This window comes from Trachurus japonicus, chromosome 13 (assembly GCF_045865225.1).
Source record: "Trachurus japonicus isolate A0001 chromosome 13, Traja_1.0".
Taxonomy (NCBI): Eukaryota; Metazoa; Chordata; class Actinopteri; order Carangiformes; family Carangidae; genus Trachurus; species Trachurus japonicus.
The window spans coordinates 6,757,126-6,782,846 of NC_140919.1; the positions used below are offsets into that span (position 1 = coordinate 6,757,126).

Consider the following 25,721-nt stretch of genomic DNA (forward strand, 5'->3'; position numbering starts at 1 on the left):
GAACTCACAGCCTCTGACACCAAGAACCAGCTCCTAACTCGCTGAGCTAATTAGCTGGTAGTGAGACCTGCTGTGTAGCTTCATTTATCCACTCAGGTGAGTCAGTGCCCGGGCAGCTGTTGTGATGAAATGGTCAAAAGTCAGAAATTCAGTCATCTAAACAAAAATCTGATAATACATAAATTGCATCTTGACAGCATGGAAATGTTGGTGATTTGTTTTTAATGATAAGTGTTTTGCTTCATAAGAGAAAATATGATGTTTATAAATTCCACTCTCACATTGACTGCAGTTGTTCCCATGAGAGCAGAATTCAAAATGTTCTCAAAAATTCAGGTTTTGAATTAAAATTCTGATATTTGCTAAACTTCATCAACCATGACTCCAGAATATTGTCATTTTTTTTCAGGAAGTTTGAAAATGTATTTAGCAAGAATTTGATGGTATATGTTTACAGTACCGTTTACAGTCAAACGTTTTCATGCACTGTAGGCTCAATTTTTGCTTAATCAAAAATCCGAGAAACAAGTTTTGTGGAGGACGGTCTGGAGATGCTCTGTAGCAAGTTTGGTGACAATTGAGCAAAAATTGTGGGAGGAGATACATTTTAAAAGTTTTACAGTTATTGAAAAAAAACAGAGTGATGGACTTCATAATTTGTAATAAGTTTAAGTGGACAAAAGTTTCAGCAGTATTGAGGCTACATTGTGGTGAAGTTTCAAAACTGTAGCATCTACCGTTGGTTTGGTAGGAATTTTTAAAGTTTTTAAATTTAAACGCTGGCACATGTCCTTGGAGTTGAGTGAATCTGGCATGGGACTGAACCTTTGTGCAAAGTTTGGTGAGTTTTCGCCCATGGGAAGTATGACTTCCTTGGAAGAAGAAAGAAAGAAAGAAAGAAGAAGAAGAATTCCTAGGAATACAATAGTGTCCCGGCAGCTTAGCTGCCCGGACCCTAGAAAGCATAGGTTTCAGTTGAATGAGATCTTAAACAAGGAAGCTCAATTCTTAATACACAGACTGAGACAAGAACGATCCTAATCTAATAAAACAAAATTAGGAAAAAAGACCGATCTCTACTGTTAAGGACTCAGCAGGGAAGCCAGCGCAGTCTCCACAAGAGAGAAATCAGATTTTCTGAGATTTTTATGCAAAATGTACCTACCAGAAATAATGATATTAAAAATTTCCTCAACAACATGAATCTACCACATCTTTCTCCCGACCAAACAACCAGACTTGATTTACCAATAACAGAGCAAGAACTATCCAGTGCCCTCAAACTCATGTACCGATGGCTTCCCTGCTGACTTCTACAATCACGTTTGCTCCATTCTTAGCCCACTTTTCAATAGATCAGAACTGAAATAAAACCAAACTCTAAACTATCAAAATAACATGAATACAGCTACAGTATCACCAACAAAGATCTATTATTACTAGGGTTGTGAACGATAAACCGATGCGACCGGATATTCGATTTAACAAGTGAGAGATTCGGCTGTATCGGTAGCAGCCTCCTGAATCGATACAAATTAGCCATGAATTCCTAGATGAATCGGTTGTAGAGTCATGAACCGGTTATCGCTATGGGCTAGAGTGCTTAGCCGTTAGCGGTGTCTTTAATAGCTCATAAATCAATCAACGGGCCATGTATAAACAATTTTTTTCCTGCGAATATCTTTGTTACAACACGATTCGCTAACTGGAGTAGTTTCATGTTGTGTCCAATAACGGAGGGGACGGGGGGTTTAACAGATGACGTCCTGATGTTAGCTTTGCTGCTGCTATTAGCACACTCTCCATCCAGGAGCTGCTCCTGTCTCTGCTGCCTGCTACAGGTAGACAACCTGGTCCGACCTGCGGGTGTTGAACACTGGACCCGACGTGGAAGCATAGACTAGGCTATTAATGAGCGATAACTCTAAACCCGGCTGAAAAAAAGCAGCCGTCTTCGCTGTAATCGCCGCGACCGGCAACTACGTTTCAACGTATATTTTGATATGAGCGTTAGCTGCTGTTAGCCACCGCCTGTAGCTCAGCTAGTTAGCTTCATCAATAAACAAACGTAATACGTAGCAGTCTTGTTGCTAAGGCAACTCCGCTGCCAGCCCCTGGAAGAACCGGTTCTTAGCTCTGACCCAGCAAGGAGTTGGTGCTGAACCAAGAACTGGTGCTGAGCAGGCACTGGCTCCGAACCAGCACCGGAACCAGCTCGGTGGAAAAGGGCTAATTACAAAAACGTTCTCACAGATATTGGTCCATGTCAAAGAATAAATACATTGACATGTGATTTTGTTGTTATTCTCTTTTTCTTCTTTCTTTTTTTTGCCAGTGCTTTAAAGCAACAATGCTTGGGGATATATTTGAAAAAATATTGTAGTACTACTGTAAGATAGTCACTTTCATATAATTCTTTATTTTATAAAATATCTAGCCTACAACAAATATTAACCGTAGAATCGAATCGTCCTACACTGTATCGAATCGGATCGAATCGGTCTGTATTAAAAGGATATCGTTTTTGAATCGAATCGTAATCTGTGTATCTAGATTCATATCGAATCGTTTATCACAGAGAGATGTGCAACCCTAATTATATCCATGGAGCTACCGTCCTACTGTCCTCTCTTATTCATGTCAAAATCAACCCATAGAATATAAGAAGTTATCTTATCCATAATCCATCCAATCAAACCGGTTTCATTGAAGGCAGACCTGCATCCAATAACACTTAACTTTAATATAATGGACTACTCATCACAACAACAAGAACAAACCATCATAAGACGCTGAAAAAGCTTTTTACAGGGTTAATTATGACAAAAACTGCAAAACTGCTCGTTGGACCACTAACCCATAGGGGAGGGACTGGCCTCCTCCTACCGGTCTGGTGGTTGAGCTAATGGGATGGAGAGAGGTAAGAGAATGACAATAAATACATAAAATAATGGTCATAGTAGTAAAAGAGAAAGAACTAAACAAAAAAAAGCAAAAAGCAAAATAACAAAAAGAACGAATACATCAAACCCCACCAGTGCTCCCACCTGGGGGGCCAGCCAGAGCTTAAAGAGTTATTTTGTCTTGTTTGTGTTTGTTGATCACCTATACACGAATTCGGAGAACGTTTTGTGTATGCCGCCATCTTGCGGCGGCGCCATTGCTGCGGTGACATGTGTCAGTCATAGTAAACTGATTCTCTATGACAGCATCATAAATAGGCTGCATTTGTGATGTTTAGTGCCCCCCAGTAACTGATTAAGGTATCTTACATGAATACCAATATTAATTTAGTAATTAATCATTTGTTTGAGCGATTAGCAGGAAAGATTAGAGTAACAGGGAGATAAGAGACTGTATCATAAACGATATAACATACCGGTACGTTATGCGTGCTGACGTTAGCAAGCCAGCAGCGGGATATTTAATCATGTGGACAGGCTACATGAATAAGATTATAAAAACAACAACAACTTTTGCTTTGTTTTAGATATTCAAGAATATTTTATTGACCAGCTGGCCTCCGATGATCAGAAAAAACGTCAATTACAGGTCTCTGATTTATGGTCAAAATTACCTGAGCTCCGGATGGGTCGGACATATTTCACACCGGCTTTTAGACGACCATGATCACATCATATTGAAGGGATCAGTGAGACATTCACAGACTGTCCACACGATGTGAAGGTAACGGTGAGAAGGGAGGGTAGCCAGGTTGTACAGGTCAGCTGTGACTGCATCGCTGGCGGCTGCTGCTGCTGCTGCTGCTGCTGACACGCTGTACGTAACGTTACGGTCTAAACACGGACACTCCTCCTGAAGTAAGGGGCTGTGTTTTGCTGATATTAGAGCAGTCGAGGACGGCACATGTCCTCCCAGCCTTCCTGGACATGTTCGCAGAAGAGAAAGGGAAGAGAAAAGGTCCACTTGCATTCAAATGCCCACTTCGCGCACAGAGCCAACAGCTGCCTGACTGTGAGTTGTCACCGCAGTAATGGCGGCCGTTCGATTTCCGGTGACGTCGCCGAATCAGTGTATATTCCACCCCTGTATTATTTGATCATGTGTCCTGACCCTGTATTATAAAAAAATGTATTATTTATTAACCAATCAGACTGGACTGCCACAAGTTTACTACTCGTATATATGATATTTTTCTGTCTGCGTGTCATGCTTCTGATTGAAATGTGTGATGTGTTGATGTGTTGCCATAGTTACCTGGTGGGAGATGAGCTGTGGGTGGTGATGGAGTACCTGGCCGGAGGCTCTCTGACTGATGTTGTAACTGAAACCTGCATGGATGAGGCCCAGATAGCTGCTGTGTGCAGAGAGGTAAGAGACACAACGCACACCGCTCTCCACTTTAAAGGGATGTTCCTAAAACCAGACGTATTCCATTATTTACCCCCACCCCCCCTCCCTCCAGTGTCTGCAGGCGCTGGAGTTCCTCCACTCAAACCAGGTCATCCATAGAGACATCAAGAGTGACAACATTCTGCTGGGCATGGACGGCTCCGTCAAACTCAGTCAGTCTACATCAACTCATGTTATAGAATCTGATTCATTCAATGTATTTTTAGGTATTTCATTTATTTGTCCATTTGCCTTACTTGTCTTGTGTAGCAATGCTTGTTGCAGTGCCTTATTCTGACCAGCAGGAGAGGCTCTTGTTCTGTTGTTACCAGTCTTCAACCCTCCTGTTTGTCCAACCTGTTTCCTTCCTCCATCCTTCCTTCTTTCCTTCCTTCCTTTCTCCCTTCCTTCCTTCCTTCCTTCCTTCCTTCCTTCCTTCCTTCCTTCCTTCCTTCCTTCCTTCCTTCCTTCCTTCCTTCCTTCTGCTTCCTTCCTTGACCTAATCTGTTCCTTCCCTCCATTTTTCTTTCCTTCCTTTTTCCCTTCCTTCCTTTGTTCCCTTCATCCTTATTTCTTCTTCCTATCTTTTTGACCCAATTGACCCAAGGTGTTCCCTCCCTCCATCTATTGTACCTTCCTTTTTCCCTTCCATCTTTCCTCTCCATCTCTCACTTCATCCTTCCTTCCTTCCATCTTTCCTCTCCATCTCTCACTTCATCCTTCCTTCCTTCCTTCCTTCCCTTCGTCCTTCTTTCCTTCCTTCCTTCTTTCCCTTTGTCCTTCCTGCCTGCCTTCCTTCCTTCCTTCTTTCCCCTTGTCCTTCCTGCCTTCCTTCCTTCCCTCCCATCATCCTTCTTTCCTTCCTTCCTTTTTTCTCTTTGTCCTTCCTTCCTTCTTTCCCTTTGTCCTTCCTTCCTTCTTTTTTTCGATTCGTTCTTCCTTCCTTCCTTCCTTCCTTCCTTCCTTCCTTCACCCAGGAGGACAACAGGAGGGTTAAGTTCAGTCCGTCCTTACATCATCCAGCCACTGAGGTTTTATATTGTTCACTCAAGCCCTCACATACTTAGAGCACAGTAGAAACAGATGTAAATTATAGCTGCTGCGCAGCGATGGGTCGGGTCCGGGCTACTTTTCGGCAAATTTAGGCAATTCTGAGCAACAAACAGGAGAATAGGAAGACAAGACAGTTGACCTTATAATGTTCAATTTGCATCAGTTGAGGATTGAACCCACAACCTCGGGAACCAAAGACCATTGTCTATCGCACTGAGCTAATTGACAAGTGGCATTCAACAGTGGCTTCACAAATTGAGTAAGCCATTCACTGTCGTGTAGGCAGATTTGAAACCATAGTAAAAAGAAAAATCAGTTTTTGAGGTAAAATAATGATATGTATTTGTCAAACATCTACTATGAGTCTAAGATGTTAGGAGCCTTCGCACATGGTCAAGTCCAAGCTATTTGGATTTTTAAATTTAGAGGCTTGCTGTGATGCCACCATTAGGACAATTGTCTTGTGTTTCGTGTTGAGGACAACTGACATTTTGATCTGTCATCATCATCATCATCATCACCCTTGCTGGGTCTCAAACCCACAGCCTCTGACACCATGAACCAGCTCCTAACTCGCTGAGCTAATTGGCTGGTAGTGAGACCTGCTGTGTAGCTTCATTTATCCACTCAGGTGAGTCAGTGCCCGGGCAGCTGTTGTCAAGGCAGATTTCAAAAAGTCAGAAATTCTATTATCTAAACAAAAATCTGTTAATACATAAATTGCATTTAGACAGCAAAACAGCTTGAGGACATCTGACATTTTGATCTGTCATCATCATCATCACCCTTGCTGGGTCTCGAACTCACAATCTCTGACACCAAGAACCAGCTCCTAACTCGCTGAGCTAATTAGCTGGTAGTGAGACCTGCTGTGTAGCTTCATTTATCCACTCAGGTGAGTCAGTGCCCGGGCAGCTGTTGTGATGAAATGGTCAAAATTTCAGAAATTCAGTCATCTAAACAAAAATCTGATAATATATAAATTGCATCTTGACAGCATGGAAATGTTGGTGATTTGTTTTTAATGATAAGTGTTTTGCTTCATAAGAGAAAATATGATGTTTATAAATTCCACTCTGACTGCAGTTGTTCCCATGAGAGCAGAATTCAAAATGTTCTCAAAAATTCAGTTTTTGAGATAAAATTCTGATATTTGCCAAACTTCATCAACCATGACTCCAGAATATTGTCATTTTTTTTCAGGAAGATTGAAAATGTATTTATCAAGAATTTGATGGTATATGTTTACAGTACCGTTTACAGTCAAACGTTTTCATGCACTGTAGGCTCAATTTTTGCTTAATCAAAAATCCGAGAAACAAGTTTTGTGGAGGACAGTCTGGAGATGCTCTGTAGCAAGTTTGGTGTCAATTGAGCAAAAATTGTGGGAGGAGATACATTTTAAAAGTTTTACAGTTATTGAAAAAAACAGAGTGATGGACTTCATAATTTGTAATGAGTTTAAGTGGACAAAAGTTTCAGCAGTATTGAGGCTACATTGTGGTGAAGTTTCAAAACTGTAGCATCTACCGTTGGTTTGGTAGGAATTTTTGGCATGGGACTGGACCTTTGTGCAAAGTTTGGTGAGTTTTCGCCCATGGGAAGTATGACTTCCTTGGAAGAAGAAGAAGAAGAAGAAGAAGAAGAAGAAGAAGAAGAAGAAGAAGAAGAAGAAGAAGAAGAAGAAGAAGAAGAAGAAGAAGAAGAAGAAGAAGAAGAAGAAGAAGAAGAAGAAGAAGAAGAAGAAGAAGAAGAAGAAGAAGAAGAAGAAGAAGAAGAAGAAGAAGAAGAAGAAGAAGAAGAAGAAGAAGAAGAAGAATTCCTAGGAATACAATAGTGTACCGGCAGCTTAGCTGCCCGGACCCTAACAATAAAAAGAGGGTCCTGGCTTCTGGTTTATAGTATTGATTATGTGGAACTCTCATGCAGTGGCACCATGGCAGTCAACCTGAGCTGTAAACTCCTGAGTTGAACAGATTTCTGTCCAACTTTGTGAAGCCACTAACTCATGTTGTCCTCTCTCCTCCTTCCAGCTGACTTTGGCTTCTGTGCCCAGATCACTCCAGAACAAAGTAAACGCAGCACCATGGTTGGAACTCCATACTGGATGGCTCCAGAGGTTGTGACCAGAAAGGCTTACGGTCCCAAAGTGGACATCTGGTCTCTGGGCATCATGGCCATAGAGATGGTAGAAGGGGAGCCGCCATACCTGAATGAAAACCCACTGAGGGTAAATGTTTTCTAAACCACCTATAGCTTTGAGCTGTGGTTTGAGAAGGGGATAGCAGTGTGAGCTGCTTATGGTTTTCTGTTGCTTGGTCCCTGAGTCTGTTCAATGTGATTCATCGGTCAAGTGGCCAAGAATGACTGCTGTTGCCAAATGTCATAATGAGATTAAAAAGAGTGTGTGAGTGCTTGACAAACTCCGGTCTGGGCAGAACAACACATTTAGAGAAATCGGTGAAAGGTTGAGCAAACTGCAACAAAGGCATACAGCACTCAGGACTGGGTGTGTTGTCCTGTGGGGACGATAGGGAACTGTTTTGTTTTGTCTTCTCAGACATAGAGTTTGGGCCAGACACTACAGGCAAACACACTGTTTTTTCATGCATTGTTCAATTTTGAGATTTTGGGCTAGTTCTCTTCCTAAAGGGATAGTATCATTTTTCTTTAAAGTAGGGTTGTATGATCTACAAATAGCCCCTAAGTACTTTAATTGCAGTAGAAGACTCTCTGCACTCCTCCCGTTAGCAACGCCAGCCCAGAAACGCAGTTTTTATTTGGACCTAACCAACTGCTGATCGGCGGGCGCTAACCCTGGGCAGAGGGATACGTGAGTTGGTTTGGTCCCAATAAAAACTGTGTTTTTCCTGCACTTTGAAGGGCTGGAAAAAATTATATTACAGCGAACAATGGAACTGTGTATATTTTTTCAGGTAAAACCTCTTTTAGGCCGTGAAAATAGGCCGTTTCTTTGGGTCTGTTCACAACACTGTATGTTGTAAATCTCTGGGCAGGGCTATGGGCTGGCGTTGCTAACGGGAGGAGTCTTCTACTGCAATTAAAGTACTTAGGGGCTATTTGTAGATCATACAACCCCACTTTAAAAAAAATGCTACTATCCTTTTAACATGTATTCTTTCAGAAAAGTCGATGGTATGTTCAGATTTCGGTTCTGGAAATGAATGCAAATTAGCGCATATTTCATTAGATATTGCCTCATTTACATATTTAAACATAAAATTGGACAAAACTTGTAATACAAAAAATATTTGTCTTAAAGGTACCATCCCGGGCGGCTCATTTTGTGGCAAAAATATAAAAATCTGAGTATATCGGTTAAGTATTAGACAGTAATTGATGCTATTAGTGGTTTGACATATCAATGACGAAATTTGGTCATCTGTGTAAGGAGTAGGGACTAAAATTTGGCCGACCAATCAAATTAGTCTCAGTTCAACTTTGGTTGGATGGCCCGTCTGTCAGTCAACGTGCACGCTGTTCTGCTAGTATGCAAGCACTTTGATTGTAGCTACACTTTTTCACAGTACATCACAGCCAGCCAGCCAGCAGCTAGAAAGCTAGGAATTCGTCATGGCACAGCTAAAGGACCAGCCGGATATCCAACCTCCAACTGCACCTCCTAATCAACCACCACCCAAAAACCTAACACTTTTATTGAAAGTATGAAAGACCGTCAGAAGTTACTTGGCTCGTTTTCTCCCTCGGGATTGCTGAGGTCGCCCGGCAGATCAGCTCAGTGGAGTGGCTGCTGCTGCTGCTGCTGCTGCTGCTGTGACAGCTGCCATGGTCCCTGTACTGGGGGCTCACACAGACTCTGCACTTCTCCCAAACAACGGAGCAAATTTCCTAACAAAGGTTATAAACTGACCACAGACTCTGGATTAAACTCTGACGTGTTAATAGTGCTAAAGCCAGAATTAAAACAGCTTTTAGCAGCTTTATTGGCTGTCGGTTGCCACAATGCTAATTTCTGTTAGCCCGTCTATGAGGTTTTGCATTATGTTAGCATTAAGCTAGCGGGCTTTATGCTTAGTTGTAATACTGGCTGTGTGTGTTTTGAACGTTGTTTAAAACTATGTACATCTTTGATGCTTAAATATATATATTACCGCTTAATACTCCTCTTTTATTTTATGTATGCTGCTATTTTTTATGCAGCCTTACTGTCGGTTGCCGCGGGCTAATTTCTGTTAGCCCGTCTATGAGGTTTTGCATTATACGTTAGCATTAAGCTAGCGGGCTTTATGCTTAGTTGTGATACTGGCTGTGTGTGTTTTGAACGTTGTTTAAAACTATGTGGGTTTGATTGAACATCTTTGAAGCTTAAATATGTATATTACCGCTTAATACTCCTCTTTTATTTTATGTATGCTGCTATTTTTTATGCAGCTTTACTGTCGGTTGCCGCGGGCTAATTTCTGTTAGCCCGTCTATGAGGTTTTGCATTATACGTTAGCATTAAGCTAGCGGGCTTTGTGCTTAGTTGTGCTGGCTGTGTGTGTTTTGAACGTTGTTTAAAACTATGTGGTTTGATCGAACATCTTTGATGCTTAAATATAGCCTATATATTCCCACTTAATATATTGCTTTACTCCTCTTTTTATTTTATGTAGGTATTTTTACTGTAGGGCAGGCTAATCTTGACAAATAAAACCTTGAAGCAAAAAGATCTTGCCTTTTGTTTGAGAACTGACATTTGTACAATAATTCAGTAACAGTTGTAAATGTACCTTTGTACAATTTATTTTTTAATATTTTACCGTTCAAAAGCAAGCTCAGTGCTGTCTGTCCCATAGAATAACATGACAGTGGCAGCCTGCTGTAGCCGCTCTGATGCCCTGCTTGTGGTGCAATACATACAACAGTCTCCGGCTGCAATGAACACCGAGCAATGGGGGCGTGGTTTTTGTGATTCCTGATTGGACGGAGGGGCGGGTGTGCGATTCGAAAAAGAAATCGTTAGTCCAGTAAATCCAGCCGCCCGGGATGGTACCTTTAATGTCAGTGATAAACTTGGGAAGTTTCATGGTGATATCTGTTAGTTAAAAGTTTGACCCTATTCACCTGTAGTGTCTCCCCTTTAAACCAGTTGTCTTAGAAAACCAGGCTGCTCATATAACAGGCAGTATATTGCATTCTCAAATCATTGGATTTGAAAATCCTTTTATGTACCTCATGGGATGTTGACTCACAGGTTGATGTGTATGTGTGTGTGTTACCTAGGCGTTGTATCTCATAGCAACCAACGGGACCCCAGAGCTGCAGAACCCAGAGAAACTATCAACAATTTTCAGAGATTTCCTGAACCGATGTCTAGAGATGGACGTGGAGAAAAGAGGCTCAGCGAAAGAGCTACTGCAGGTACGGCTGTGTGTGTGTGTGTGTGAGACTGAGACTGGCTAATGTACGGTAAGGTATGTGTGAAAAATCTCAGTGGTGAATCCAGTAAAAGAACAGGGTGTTTTTTAATCTTCCAAAAATAATAAACAGAATATTTCTGCCACCCACTTGAGCTGCCTCCAAAAGATTCAAATATTTACATCTTCAAAGGGACAACGAGGAGTTTCGGAAAGCGAAGTGTTTTCACACTACATTTTCCATGAGCCTCCGCGCGCACAGTGAAATCCTTGGACCGGCGCAAGACGGACGAAAGCTAAAACATTTGCCAAGAATGTTTTCATTGATCAAGAATGAAAGTCGGAGGTTGGAAGACGATCAGATTCCGTCGTAGTTTCGACCATAAACGGCGATCCGGCGGCGTTATTCCCATGACCCGCCGGGCAGCGTCCGGGAAACCGAAAGTAGGAAATGCTGGACGAGTCGACAACTAGATAATAATAACTAAACAACTATAAAGACAAAACGATATATTTATCTAAATGGAGCCATTAACAAGTGGTAACGTAGATTCATCCACATTAATATGAGACTTTTTTATTGTCGCGGAAGTTTTCGTTCTGCCGCTGGAGAAACTCCTCGTTGTCCCTTTAAAGGAAACAGAAATGACTCTGATGCAGACAGAAATAATATTTTGAGCTCAACAAGTAATCGCTGACCTTACATTGACTTTGAGTAACCCTAATACCCAGGGGGCAAAGCAAAAAAACAGACACGGAGCGTTGTAAAAGGTTTGACAGCAGAAATGATATGTAGGAACTTGAAGGATTAAAACCTGGGTGGACAACCCGGTCAACTAGCTGCTGGAAAGCTACAGGGGCCAAAACCCCTTTCTTGGGTAGTTTTGCTGGCGAAATGATGTAAATGCAAATATTTAGGTACTACAATGGCATAAATAGTCATACAACTATAACATTTGGCAGAGAGTATCTTGACACATAGGGGGAGGCATGAAAAAAAGATTCTGGGGTTTGTTGCAACTCGATCTTAAGATATCACCCTCAACATCCCAAAAAAGACAAAAAAAAGTACTGTTCGCCTGACAAATTCTCATGAAAATGATTATTTTTCAGCACTTTATGGAGAATATCTATGCTTAACATGTATATAGAAAACTTCCTTAAAGCAGAAGTAAGCGATCCAGTCGTTTTGGCTAATGCTGCGTTCCAGGCAGGCTTTTGAAACCGTAAATTACAGCTTCAAGTCACGACTTACGACTTTGTAGCGTTCCAGGCAACCCACTCGTGTTTTTCCGACCGGTTGTCTGTGAAAGTCACTATAACGGCCACTCGTAACTTGCGACCCGTGAACTCGTACCGGATCGAACTGGTACAACTTCACAGGTCGGAAAAACACGAGTTACAGGTTGCCTTGAACGCACCATAACGTCTTGTCAGCCGGTGGAGTTAGCAGCCCCCGCCCTCGTCATGGATCTATTGGTCCTCGTCCCTACGTCACCACATTCAGGCGCATCCCTTGGCTGCACACACAGCCCTCCATGCCTTCTTCTCTCTCCTCATTGGATAAAACTTGTAGGATACAAGAAAAGTTTTCTCCTCGGCTTACAGCAGAGCAGAGTGACTGACAGACCCGTGTTTCAGACCAAACACTCTATGTAAGTGATTGCTGTCGGAAGATAGAACTATTGAAGACTTATATTAACACAAAAATATCGCTTACTTCTGCTTTAATTCATAAGCTTCCATTTGAGTCCAAGATAGCCTTTCTACTAGCTACTGGAAAGCTACAGGCCGGCTCCAAACAATGCAACACCTATTGTGAAAAACTACATGTTAACTGGCATGATCAGAAACCATTCTATTTCTGGTCTCCCCAAAGTGAACAGATAGATAGAGAAGACTGTTGGCCACAGCAAGTGGGGCTGTTGAGATAGAAAGGCTATCTTGGACTCAAATGGAAGCTTATGAATTAAGGAAGTTTTCTATATACATGTTAGGCATAGATATTCTCCATAAAGTGCTGAAAAATAATGAGGCAAAAAGTGGAGTTTTATTTTTCTAGGGGGCGCTGTGGAGCTTTTTGATTTTCACTGTCCAGGCATTTAGCCACAGACATGTCTCAGACCCTTTCAGCAGGTCTGATGTGTGTGAAATGTTTGATGAGATCCGTGGAGTTGTGGAGAACTTCTCTCTGCCCACCTCATAGATGAGTTGGATGAGGATGAAACGATAAAACTGATGAACATGTTTCTGGAGTCAGACCTTATGTTGGAGCCAGCGACAGAGCTGCTGCTTCACCATGAAGAGAACGTAAATATACAGATGCCATGGGCTTGTTTCTATGAATCAGTTCAGTGGATTCATGTTTGTGTGGGGCAGATGTGGAAAGAGTAATCATTTCCTGAAGTAAACATATTGAACTGCAAATGTTACTTTCTAACAGCTTGAAGCCAAGCTAGATCTGAGCACACAGACAGTTTCAGCACACATTTGGTACACTGAATCTTGATCCATCAGGTAAATGTAACAGAGGCTAGTCTACTAGTCAAGGGCATTTAGCCTTGACAGTAGACAAGCCGTGGTTGTCAAATCGGCCCATTGCCATAATCCCTATAGTCATACCAGTAGGTACGTTACCTTTAATTGTCGGTGCAAGCTATTTTTAGAACGGCGGAGCAGAGCCGTGAGCTGCTCAGAGCTACATTACGGAGGCTCATGGGATTTCTTGGTTTCCCTCATCAAACTCATCAAATACACAATCCAACAACTCCACAACGCTCTGGTGGACAAGTTGTGAGCTGCACATTCACCACGCTATGAGATAATATTTGGATTACGGACCTCGGGCTGAGTAAAGGAGACTACTGGTTTTGACCACTGCCTACATTGCGACACCGATCGGAGGAAGACGGACATTGGAAAGCCGGCGGAGCCGGGCTGGGTAAGACAGTTGAGCTAGCGCGCTAACTAGCCGGCTGGGCTACCTGCGGGCAGCGTAACAACAACAAACGCAATGCCCCCGAAGAGAGCTCCTTCAATCGAGGAGATTGATGACATCAAAAAATCCCTCGACTTTCTGGGTGAGGAGGTCTCTGCTGTCAGGATGCAGCAGAAGAACATCCTGGACCTGGTGGAGGAGGTCAAAGTTCTGCGGCTGCAGAACACGGAGAAGGCAAAGAGGATCGCCTTTCTCGAGAACCGAGTGGAGGATCTGGAGCAGTACACCCGGATTAACAACATCATTGTGACCGGGCTGCAGATAAAGCCCCGGTCATATGCGGGGGCAGTGGCGAGAGGAGACGGAGAGCAGCAGAACGAGGAGGATGCTAACTCTGTGGAGCAACAGGTGACAGCGTTCCTGCAGTCCAAAGGGATTGAGGTAAACAACACAAACATCGAAGCATGTCACCCTCTCCCCCGGAGAAACAAAACAGACAAACCGGCTGTAGTAATACGATTTACAAACAGAAAGAATAAAATGCAGTTGCTAAAGCAAGGGAGGAAACTGAAAGGCTCAGACGTTTTTCTGAATGAGCACTTAACCAAAAAAAATGCAGACATTGCAAGAAAGGCGAGATTCCTGAGGAAGCAAGGAAAAATCCAAAACACTTGGACACAAAACTGCAAAATATTCATAAAACTGAAGGGATCTCCAGAGGAAGCCAAGGTCTTGGTCATCCGAGACATTGGGGAACTGGACAAATTCTGAGGGGGACATATCAAAGTGAGGACATGATCTAACTCAGGGTAAAAAAAAAAAAAAAAAAAAAATGACACAAGGACTGGACTCTGGACACTGGACACAAGAAATGGACACTGGTCATTGGACACACGAACTGGACACTTTTGTTTATACTGAACACAAATCACACTATATGGAAGATAATATTGATCCAGAAAGTAATCTTTTTAGCAACATTAGTATCAACTGCCGTTATTACTCTGAAAATCAATACAATACAAAGATCAGAGAAGTAAAGAAGATATCAATTATTCATTTCAACATCAGAAGTCTGTATGCCAATTTCCATAAAATGAGGGAATATCTCAGTCAGTTCAACACCCCATTCAATATAATAGCCATATCAGAAACATGGATCAATGAGGAGAAGGGAGTAGACTTTGAATTAAAAGGGTATGAATTTAATTATATCAACAGAAAGAACAAAAGCGGAGGGGGAGTGGCAATATATATTGATAATAGTTTGGAATATAAAATTAATAAGAAAATGACAGTTGTTGTTGATGATTTGACTGAGTGTATAACAGTAGAAATATGTTGTGGCAAAATGAAAAATATAACGGTGAGCTGTATATATAGATCTCCTGGATCAAGCATAGAAGTTTTTAGTGACTGGATGGAAAGTATGTTCATAAAATCAACACAGAAAGACTTGTACCTCTGTGGTGATTTTAACATCGATCTATTAAGTCATAAAAAACATAAAATGACGGACGAGTTCATTAATTCAATGTTAAGTATGGGATTGTATCCAACTATCACTAGACCAAGCAGGATCACTTCACACAGCGCCACTTTAATAGATAACATATTTACTAATGTCCTGGTTAATAACATGGAGAGTGGACTTCTACTAACAGACATCAGTGACCACCTGCCTATTTTTAATGTATATTACTGTAACTATAGCAAGAAAAAAAATACCAAAAACTATAAATATATAAGAATGAAAACAGAAGAAACCATGAATGCACTAAACAATGACTTAATGATACAGGACTGGAATGCAGTCTATAAAGAAAATGATGTTGATAAAGCATATGAGAAATGTATTATAATATTCAACGAATCATACAATAATAATTGTCCTATAAAGAAATACAGTAATATGCATAAACATAAAAATAGTCCGTGGGTCACCAAGGGGCTACAAAATGCCTGCAAAAAGAAAAATACATTATACAGACAATTCTTAAAGCATCGAACTATAGAGGCAGAGGAAAAGTATAAAAAATATAAAAACAAATTAACTAATATTATGAGGGTATGTAAGAAAGAATATTATAACAAACTAGTGGAGAAAAATAAAAACAACATCAAGGGTATATGGACTGTACTGAATGGCATAGTGAGAAATGGATCCAAAACTACTGATTATCCGGAGTATTTCACTGAAAATGACAAGACCATAAATAATATGGAGGATGTGGTGAATGGGTTTAACAAATTCTTTGTGAATGTGGGACCAGATTTAGCAGCTAAAATAAAAGAACCTGAGATAACACAAAGTAGAGACATAGAAGATATGGGGGAAAGAAATCCAAGTACAATTTTTCTAAGTGCAGTTGATGAGGAAGAAATTAGGCAAATTGTAAGACAATGTAAAAACAAAACCTCTACAGACTGTAATGACATAGACATGTCAACTGTAAAGACAGTCATTGAAGGAGTTGTGAAGCCACTCACCCACATCTGCAACCTGTCCTTTCAAAAAGGTACATTTCCAGACAAAATGAAAATTGCAAAAGTGATACCATTGTTTAAAACCGGAGATAGACACCATTTCACAAACTACAGGCCTGTTTCTTTACTCCCCCAATTCTCCAAAATACTCGAAAAACTTTTTTCAGATAGACTGGACAAATTCATTGAGAAACACAACCTCCTTACAGACAGTCAATATGGATTTAGAACAGAAAGATCAACATCGCTGGCACTGATGGAACTAATAGAGGAAATCACAAACTGTATTGACAATAAAAAAATAGCAGTGGGAGTATTTGTGGACCTAAAAAAAGCATTCGACACCATTGATCACAGCATATTATTGGGTAAACTAGAAAAGTGTGGTGTAAGGGGAGTTGGGTGGAGCTGGCTGTCAAGCTATCTAAGCAACAGGCAACAGTTTGTACAGATAGGTGATCATAAATCTGATTACATGAACATTACATGCGGGGTTCCGCAGGGGTCCATATTAGGTCCTAAATTATTCATATTATACATCAATGACATATGCAGAGTTTCACAAGAATTGAAATTTGTTTTGTTTGCAGATGATACCAATATTTTTTGTTCCGGTGAGAATTTGCAGCAGACTTTGGAAACAATCACAACTGAAATAAATAAACTAAAAGTATGGTTTGACAAAAACAAATTATCATTAAATCTAAGTAAAACAAAGATCATGTTGTTCGGAAGACATAAGATAGACTGTAATGTAGAATTGATTATAGACAATACTAAAATAGAAAGGGTAGAAGAAATTAAATTTCTTGGTGTGATTTTAGATAATAAAGTCTGCTGGAAAACTCATGTAGCATACGTAAGAGCAAAACTGGCAAAGTGCTCGGCTATTCTTTGGAAAACAAAACACATACTTGATTGCAAATCATTGCAAACTCTTTATTACTCCTTATTTTTGCCATATCTGTTGTACTGTGTCGAAGTCTGGGGAAACAACTACAAAACCACTCTGCAGCCAATATGCACAATACAGAAAAGAGCTATAAGGACAATATACAAAACAGGATACAGAGATCACACAAACCCACTATTCATAAAATCACATATGTTGAAATTCATGGATTTGGTCAAATTTAGAACGGCGCAAATAATGTACAAAGCAAGAAATAACCTACTGCCCAAAAATATACAAGACATGTTTAATGAAAGGGAAGGGGGTTATAATCTAAGGGGAGAACTAAATTTTAAGAAACCGAAAGTCCGAACAAACATGAAAAGTATGTGCGTCTCGAGCTGTGGAGTGAATTTGTGGAACAGTCTGGGGACAGAAATAAAACAAAGTGCAAATATAAATCTGTTTAAAAAAAGGTACAAAAAATTTCTTTTACACAAGTATATGGAAGAGGAAGCATGTTAATAGAGGATGATAAGGGTTAAATTTATATAAACTGTAGAATAGCATTGATTGATATATTGTAACTAACTTAGTATATGGTAGAGGGTAAAGATTTAGTTATGGAGATAGCTTATATATTTATATTTATATTAATGAGGATATGTATGTAGTATGTATTTATTTTGGTTATATAGATATTTATATAGAATATATTTTTGTAATTATATACTTATATGGATAATGATGTAGCATATATTTAATTTTGTAATTATATATTTATATAGATATTTATTAAGGTTACACGTGGTATATACTTATATAGGTTTATTATGTACTGTAGTTAGGATGTATAGTTGCAAACCAAAGAGCAGATAAAAGGGGTGGGAAATTAAAATAAGTATTGTACTTCTTCCCACTTCCTTTTTCGAACAATGTGCGGTGTTTTGTTATGTCTTAGCTCTTTATTTTTAATATTTTGTTTGGTTTTTTCTCTTTTTTTTCTATCTATTGTATGTACAATAGTTACATACAATTTCTTTTATTTTTATTTTTATACATGTTCGAAAATAAAATACATTCATTCATTCATTCATAACACAACGTTACCAGACAGAGTTGTTTTAGAGGGAAATGCAGAGACTGCTTGATGAAAAACTGTCCCTAGGGGCGGTGTTTAGCTCAGTTGGTAGAGCACCCACCCCATGTGTTAAGACTCTGTGTTGTTTTAGTGTCTTATTGTTTTAACATTATTATTGTTTTTACTGTTTATATTGTTTTTATGTCTTATGTTCTATTTTCACTGATGTACAGCACTTTGTTTCAGCTGAGGCTGCTCTTAAAGCGCTTTATAAATAAAGTTGAGTTGAGTTGAGGCTACAGTCCTCACTGCAAGTGGCCCCGGTTCGAATCCTGCATCGAGCGGCCATATCCTGCGTGTCATCCCCCCCTCTCTTCCTCCCCATTTCCTGTCTCTCTCTTGACTGTGCTGTCAATTAAAGGCCAAAAAGCCCCCCCCCCAAAAAAAAAATATATAAAAAACTGTCCCTGAAGGCAACGCACATCAGCGGTTTTGCATGTATTTCCCTCTAAAACAACTCTGTCTGGTAACGTTGTGTTATTATCTCATAGCGTGGTGAATGTGCATCTCACAACTTGTCCACCAGAGCGTTGTGGAGTTGTTGGATTGTGTATTTGATGAGTTTAATGAGGGAAACCAAGAAATCCCATGAGCCTCCGTAGCGTAGCTCTGAGCAGCTCGCCACTCTGCTCCGCCGTTCTAAAAAAAGCTTGCACCGACAATTAAAGGTGACAAACCTACTGCTATGACTATAGGGATTATGGCAATGGGCCAATTTGCCAAAATGTTGAACTATCCCGTTAAGTAGCAAATGACAAAAGTGAATTTCTGCTGGTGAGTTGTTTCTACACTGCCTGTTCGAACTAAAACCTCTCTCTCTCTCCCCCCTTCTCTCCATCATCCTTCCCCTTCCGTCCCCTCTCCAAGCATCAGTTTCTGAAGATGGCGAAGCCTCTCTCCAGTCTGACTCCTCTCATTCTGGCTGCCAAGGAAGCTGCCAAGAACAATCGCTAGCTCGTCTTGCACTCATCCTGGTGTGTGTCTGTCCCTGTCCCTGTCTCTCTCCCTCTCTCTCTCCCTCTCTCTTTCTCTTCTTCTGTTTTTTTGGAGATGGGGATGGCTGCTGACATAACTAGTCTCCTTTTTTCTGTCTTTTGTAACCTGCACCTACAGTACTGCTTCTTCACCCCCCCCCCAACCACACCCCTGTTATCTCCCCAGGGAGAGAGTAGGGCAGTTCCTTCCTCTAACTTCTTTTTCAACTCTCCACTGGAGGAAGGCGGGGGCTTGATGACATCATCATGTGATTACTGACATCACTCCCCCACAGATGGTACAAAAACCCAATAAATGGGTTTTCAACAAAGCCCAAAGACTCATGGGATTTTTTTTGTAATTGTTTTTTTCTATTTTCCCCCCTCAGTCCATAACAGGCCCCCAGCAGCCTCTGCTGCAGACTGTAGTTTTTGTGCATGTGTTCACTTGCAAAAACTCAAAATCTTTCCAAGAATATTTGTCTTATTTCTTGTCAAAATGTCTTATTTCTTGTCAAAATGTCTCATTTCTAGTCAAAACTAAACTCTTTTCACTTAAAATAAGAGTCATAACCTAAAAATCTACTTGTTTTTAGTTAATTTTCACTTGAAATAAGTAGAAAAATGTTTTTGTTTGTTTTGGATTTGCTTTTTTGTGCTTGTAATAAGAAAGAAAAACTTGCTCCACTATCAGATTTTTCTACTTATTTCAAGTGAAAATCTGCTTGAAAGAAGTAAAAAAGTGTCTAAAAACAAGCTACTGCTGTGATGAGTCTTATTTTAAGTGAAAAGAGTTTAGTTTTGACTAGAAATGAGACATTTTTACAAGAAACAAGACAAATATTCTTGGAAAGACTTTGAGTTTTTGCAGTGTTGCTGTCTGTCAATCATCTAAGGGTTTTGGTTCAAGTTATTACATCTTCTCAAAGTGCATTTGTTGATTTTCATTGATTATGCATTTTTTTTTAAATCAACTTTTTGTGCATTTGTGCGTGCGTGTGTGTCTTGGGGGATGTTGGGATATTAAGTTGATTGTAGCGTTACCTTCTGTAGTTCAGACACAAGGAGGAGAGGTGTGGTACTGTGTCATGTCTGCAGTGTGAGCTGTGAGCTAGAGAGTATTAATATTCATTGTATTGTAGGGGTGTAACGGTACACAAAAGTCACGGTTCGGTACGTACCTCGGTTTGGGGGTCACGGTTCGGTACGGTTTCGGTACAACAGACACTAATTGAATGTAAAACTAAAATCTGTCTTGTGTTAAAAAAGTAAAAAAAAAAAAAAAAAAGAATATAAAATAAAACAAGTGCATTAGGAGTGTTATAATGCCATTCATTAATTCTAGAGGGGAAAAAACTTGCACTTGACAACTAGGCAACTATTATTCGAATATTAAATTATTATTATTAAAAAATGCCAGTTACTTTGGTGATGTTTCTGGTCCTGTCTGTGTTCATAAAACTGAGGAAGCTACACGCACATCCCAAAAAAACTGAAGACTAAGTGCTGGACCAACAAGAAAGAAACAGGTAAGGAAAAAAGGAGACCGCACACTAGTTAAAAGCTCCAGTGACAGTTTAATGTCACTCACACGTTTCAGGCGTCAGCCCTTCATCAGACAATGTGTACATAGTGTGCGGTCTCCCTTTTTCCTTGCACCAGTGATTGACATATCGGGGTGAACATGCGCTAACGTGTTTGATGCGTTCCTAGCGACGCAGCGCGCATCCGTGAAATAGCGCCGACGGACTTTGTCCGGTGGACCAGTCGCAAGCTGCTTTACACAGTCTATGGTCGCGAGCCGCCGCCGTTGTGTTTCATTGCCACACGGAGACATAAATGAAGCAGCAGCTCCTCTAACTTCACACTCTCATCACTTCTCTTCTTCGTCTGTTATGACGGTTGCTGGCAGCTTCGAGGCTCATTACCGCCACCTGGGTTGGAGTGAGGACTCGACTTTTTTTTTTTTTTAAATATTCATTCAGACGTATTCGTCGTGTGACTGTGTGCACCGAACCGTGACCCCCGTACCGTGACGGCACGGGACGAATACATATACCGTTACACCCCTATTGTATTGAGGAAACACTGGCGTGCTCAGAGCTGATGGACTGAGTTTGGAGCTTTCACTTGAGATGCAACCATTTTGACTGGACGATGTCTTTCCATTATATCCACTCAATCAGTTTTTTAAATCATCACTTTTTTGTTATTTTTTGTAGGTTTAAAAGTCAATAATTGAAGTTCAACATTTGACTCAGAATCCCACTAATATTTGATAATGTACTAACAGCTGAAAATCCAGTCTTTGTAGCTTGTTTCATGTTTAGATGAGCATGGTAGTTTTTGAAAAATGATCTATTGTTGCTTATTTAGAATTCATTTTCTTGTGGTGACCTTTAACCGACAATGTTTCCCAGTAGCCCAAGAGGTCAATCTGGACAGAGGAGGTGAGACTGTGAGTGAGCTGAGCACAGAGTTTTTAGACTTCACAAACCCAAGACTAGAAGAGAGCACTGGTGACTTCCATGAGTGTCATCAGTAGTTTTTTTTTTGTACTTTTTTCATACAGTACACACTCACAAAGTAATTGTAGTTCAATTTGGTTAAAATCACAAAAATGTACATTCCGTCTGTCCACTGCTGTATTAGAGACAGATTGTTTTGGAGCTGCATCTTCATAAAGAGACGGTTAAAAGAAGAAATGACAATATTTGCTAGAGTACGGAGACCTGCAGGGCTCAAAATCAAAATCAAAATTGCTTTGAGTTGTTCTCATCATTGTCAGAGACGCTGGTGCTGGTTGAGGAGAGACTGGATAAAATGTGGAGAGAGGCAGCTACTTCATTGTTTGTTCTGTATATGAATCTTTCTTTTTTTTTGTGAAGAACTTTTTATTGAAGCACAGAGGCTTTAGCATTATTAATCCGTGCAGTAGACAACTCAAGTAACACTATATCGTGAAAATAAATCAACCATTTCCTAGTAGGCTACCAAGATCATGAGGTGGTAGCCATCTTTGCACTAGGAGTTGCATATGAATCATTTTTGTAAGAGACACATTGTCGCATCGCATTCCTACAACATTGTCTGACTCATGATAGTTAAAGGGATAGTAGCATTTTTTTTAAGTGGGGTTGTATGATCTACAAATAGCCCCTAAGTACTTTAATTGCAGTAGAAGACTCTCTGCACTCCTCCCGTTAGCAACGCCAGCCCATAGGCTGTTTCTTTGGGTCTGTTCACAACACTGTATGTTGTAAATCTCTGGGCAGGGCTATGGGCTGGCGTTGCTAACAGGAGGAGTGCAGAGAGTCTTCTACTGCAATTAAAGTACTTAGGGGCTATTTGTAGATCATACAACCCCACTTTTAAAAAATGATACTATCCCTTTAAAATCGATTTCATTCCACACCTTCTTCTTTGTTGTCAGAACAAATCAGTCACAGCAAACAGAGATCTCTAGTACCAAATAGATGTCATTGAAATATTTCACAACTGTTAAAGAAAAAAAGTGGCAGGTAGTGTGTGCTTCTATTTTCTACTTGTACACAAAATCAGCTCAGTGTAGTCCTAATCAGAAATACAACAACTCCGAGTTGTGTAAAAATGTACACACAGCAACTGCACTGTGATGTGACAAAGAAGAGATAGTTGTAAAGCTGTGCTTCAGAACTTGTCCCCCCGCCCCCCCCCCCCCCCCCCCCCCCCCCCCCGCCAAACTCGCTCCATCTGCAGCTCTGGGACTTCACTGTCTGCAGGCCTGATGCTAAGACTGTGTGGTAGAGAATGTGCATGTCAACAAACTTTTTGTATACGGTATGTTAAAGATGGAGAGAAAAAAGTGGAATGAGCTGTGATGATGCTGAAATGTCGTAGTGATACATGAAGGATGCTTATGTTCAACAGCAAAGATCATATCTTAGACCTATTTTCAGAAGAATGAGACAAATAAATTCTATAATGGTACGACAACAATTGATTTTGCATGGAGGACTGTCACATCCCAGGAGCCCTCTGAACATTAGGTGTATATTTTATGTGCAAAAAAGAAAAGAAAAACTGCAAATAAGCAACAACCTGTTTCAACTTTAGTTTACAGACTGTGTGGTTTTTGTTTGTTTTTTGTTTTTTTACGATTGAACAATGTCAGATTTCTACAAAGGAGTATTAGGGCCACATTGAGAAAAAACAAAACACAGACTTCGAGAATAAAGTAGTACATTTCCTACGAGAAAAAAGTCATAACATTACGAGAATTAAGTCGTAAATTTACAGGAATAAAGTTGTACATTTCCTACGAGAAAAAAAGGCATAACATTACGAGAATTAAGTCGTAAATTTACAAGAATTAAGTCGTAAATTTATGACTTCATTCTCAAAGTTTGTGATTTTTGTATTTGTCGATGTAGCCCTAATACTCCGTCGTAGATTTCAGAGTTCACCACGTCTTCTTGACTGTTTTAATTCAGCAGAAAAAATACTCCATTGATTATAATTGCAGAGTTTTGACAGGTCACAGGTTCAAATCCTGCAAGAGCCAAAGTTACCAGCAACAGGCGCTGTTATTCACTCTGCATTCTGTGTCCAACGAGAAACACCTGCAGTGTAAATACCCCAATCATGCTCAAAGCTGTCACTGATTACAAAGCTGATTTCTGTTTTTAGATGGTGTTTTTTTTAATGTACTGTTAATGTACCTCTGGCCTTAAACTGTTTAAGGGTGCAGGACTTCTTAAGTAACAGTCTGATGGAAACAATACACCTGCAACATGTTGAGGCAACAGTGAACTGTAGTTGGGTGATTCATCTGGTGTCCAAATATTTGATGATGAAGGTTTTAATGAACCAATTACTCATTGCATCAGATGTTAAACAAAATGACTTGGTACTCGATGTCATAGCTGTGGTCACAGATGTGAGCAATGACTGCTAACGTGTCTCTGAGCACACAGCTGTTTGCACTTGCTGCTACACAGAACGCAAGCTGTAAAAATGAAACATCAATGAAACATCAAAACTGCCTGAAACTGTTGCCACTGTGTGTGTGTGTGTGTGTGTGTGTGCGCGCACGCGTGCATGCGTGTGTCCTGGTCTAAAATGCCAGCACAGAGCTGACCTGGACTTATTCTGGCCTATTCTGTGGTTTCCCATTTCATTTTCAAAGTTTGCTCTGTGGCAGTTGTCTGAACACAAGGTGTATCCGCTAACAAGTTGAACCTTTTGCTGCCAATGAACACGCAAAATAGAAAGCAGCACTAAACAATCTTATCTTATTGATTATTTCCAATGAAAACAGTACTATTTGTAAGTTTTCTCTGCTGCTGCTGTTAGCTCGCTAACTTCGGTAGAGGCAACATTGTTGTTGATTTCCACATAGCAGATTGCTCTTGGCAAGTGAAGGAATTACATGGGATGGTTAACTCGTAACTTTTTACAGGTGACAGAAAAGAAAATGAAGTTGTAAAATGACAGAAGCTTGAAAATTACACAAAAATACAGCATGCGGCATCTTATTATTGTCAGGGACTTTGCCCTCAACCACTTGTACAAAGAGAAATCCATCAACAGTCATAGTTTATGATGGCCAAATATGAAATAAAACACAACTTTCCACCTCATAATATGAAATATATATTTTGATGATAATCTAATTTGGATCAATATTTTGTATTCACATAATGCCATGTCATCACATTCTAAAGATTCATAATGCAAATAGTCACAGTCATCCTCAGATTTACAGCTACTGTAGTCTGACCAACACAATATAGATAAAATGGGATTGCCATTGCAGTTTATATAAGACTATTTACACCTTCCCCCATGTATAGGTGGAGAAACTCCAGACCAGATTAAAACTGCCCAGAGAAACTCTTATTCCCAAACTCAGATCACAACAATGTGACTGTCTCCTTCAGCCTCTATAGGAAGCTGCCGCTGACTTGACTACTGTACTAAAAAAATACTGCTGCACCTTAGTACAAGTTGGAAACCATCATCTTTCCTGTGAGAAGTGAAGTGACCATCTCTTAGCAGCTCAAAAGAGGGTTCAGACTTGGTCCAGGTCAGAAAGAGATTGTGAAATGAATTCTGCACTCCATAGTGTATCAGAGCCATAATTTCTGTTTATAACTTATTTTGGTTATTTGAAATAACTCTGAAAAGTGAAAAAATAAAATAAAAATAAAAATAAGTCTGTACAAAAACTGACAAACTTGACTTGTTTTTTGAGTTGCTTTATGGTATGAGTTACTACACTACATCATTAGCACTCGAAATACTGGAAGTGGGCGGAGCCATAACTGAGAGTGAGCTGGCCTATAATAAAATGGGCGGAGCTATAATGGAAAGCGGGTGGGGTTGTAACAGAAAATGGGCAGAGCCATCAAAGATATTCAATAAATGGAAAGATACTCCATGAGCGGCTGCTCCAATGATATGAAATGGTATACACTTCCTGTCTCTCTAAATGGGCGTGGCCAACCGTCACCCCACCTCG

General features: G+C 40.2%; 1 protein-coding gene across 1 annotated transcript in view; it reads left to right on the top strand.

Annotated features, from left to right (window-relative positions):
- The window catches only part of pak1 (p21 protein (Cdc42/Rac)-activated kinase 1), a 57,319-nt gene extending 38,035 nt beyond the window's left edge, over positions 1 to 19,284 (top strand). The window contains exons 10-14 of the mRNA XM_085794745.1: positions 4,215 to 4,332; positions 4,427 to 4,526; positions 7,440 to 7,636; positions 10,654 to 10,791; positions 19,113 to 19,284. Coding sequence (XP_085650871.1) covers positions 4,215 to 4,332; positions 4,427 to 4,526; positions 7,440 to 7,636; positions 10,654 to 10,791; positions 19,113 to 19,199 — 640 coding nt within the window. The 3' untranslated portion in view covers positions 19,200 to 19,284. The remainder of the gene's footprint in view (positions 1 to 4,214; positions 4,333 to 4,426; positions 4,527 to 7,439; positions 7,637 to 10,653; positions 10,792 to 19,112) is intronic.
- Positions 19,285 to 25,721: the final 6,437 nt, after the last annotated feature.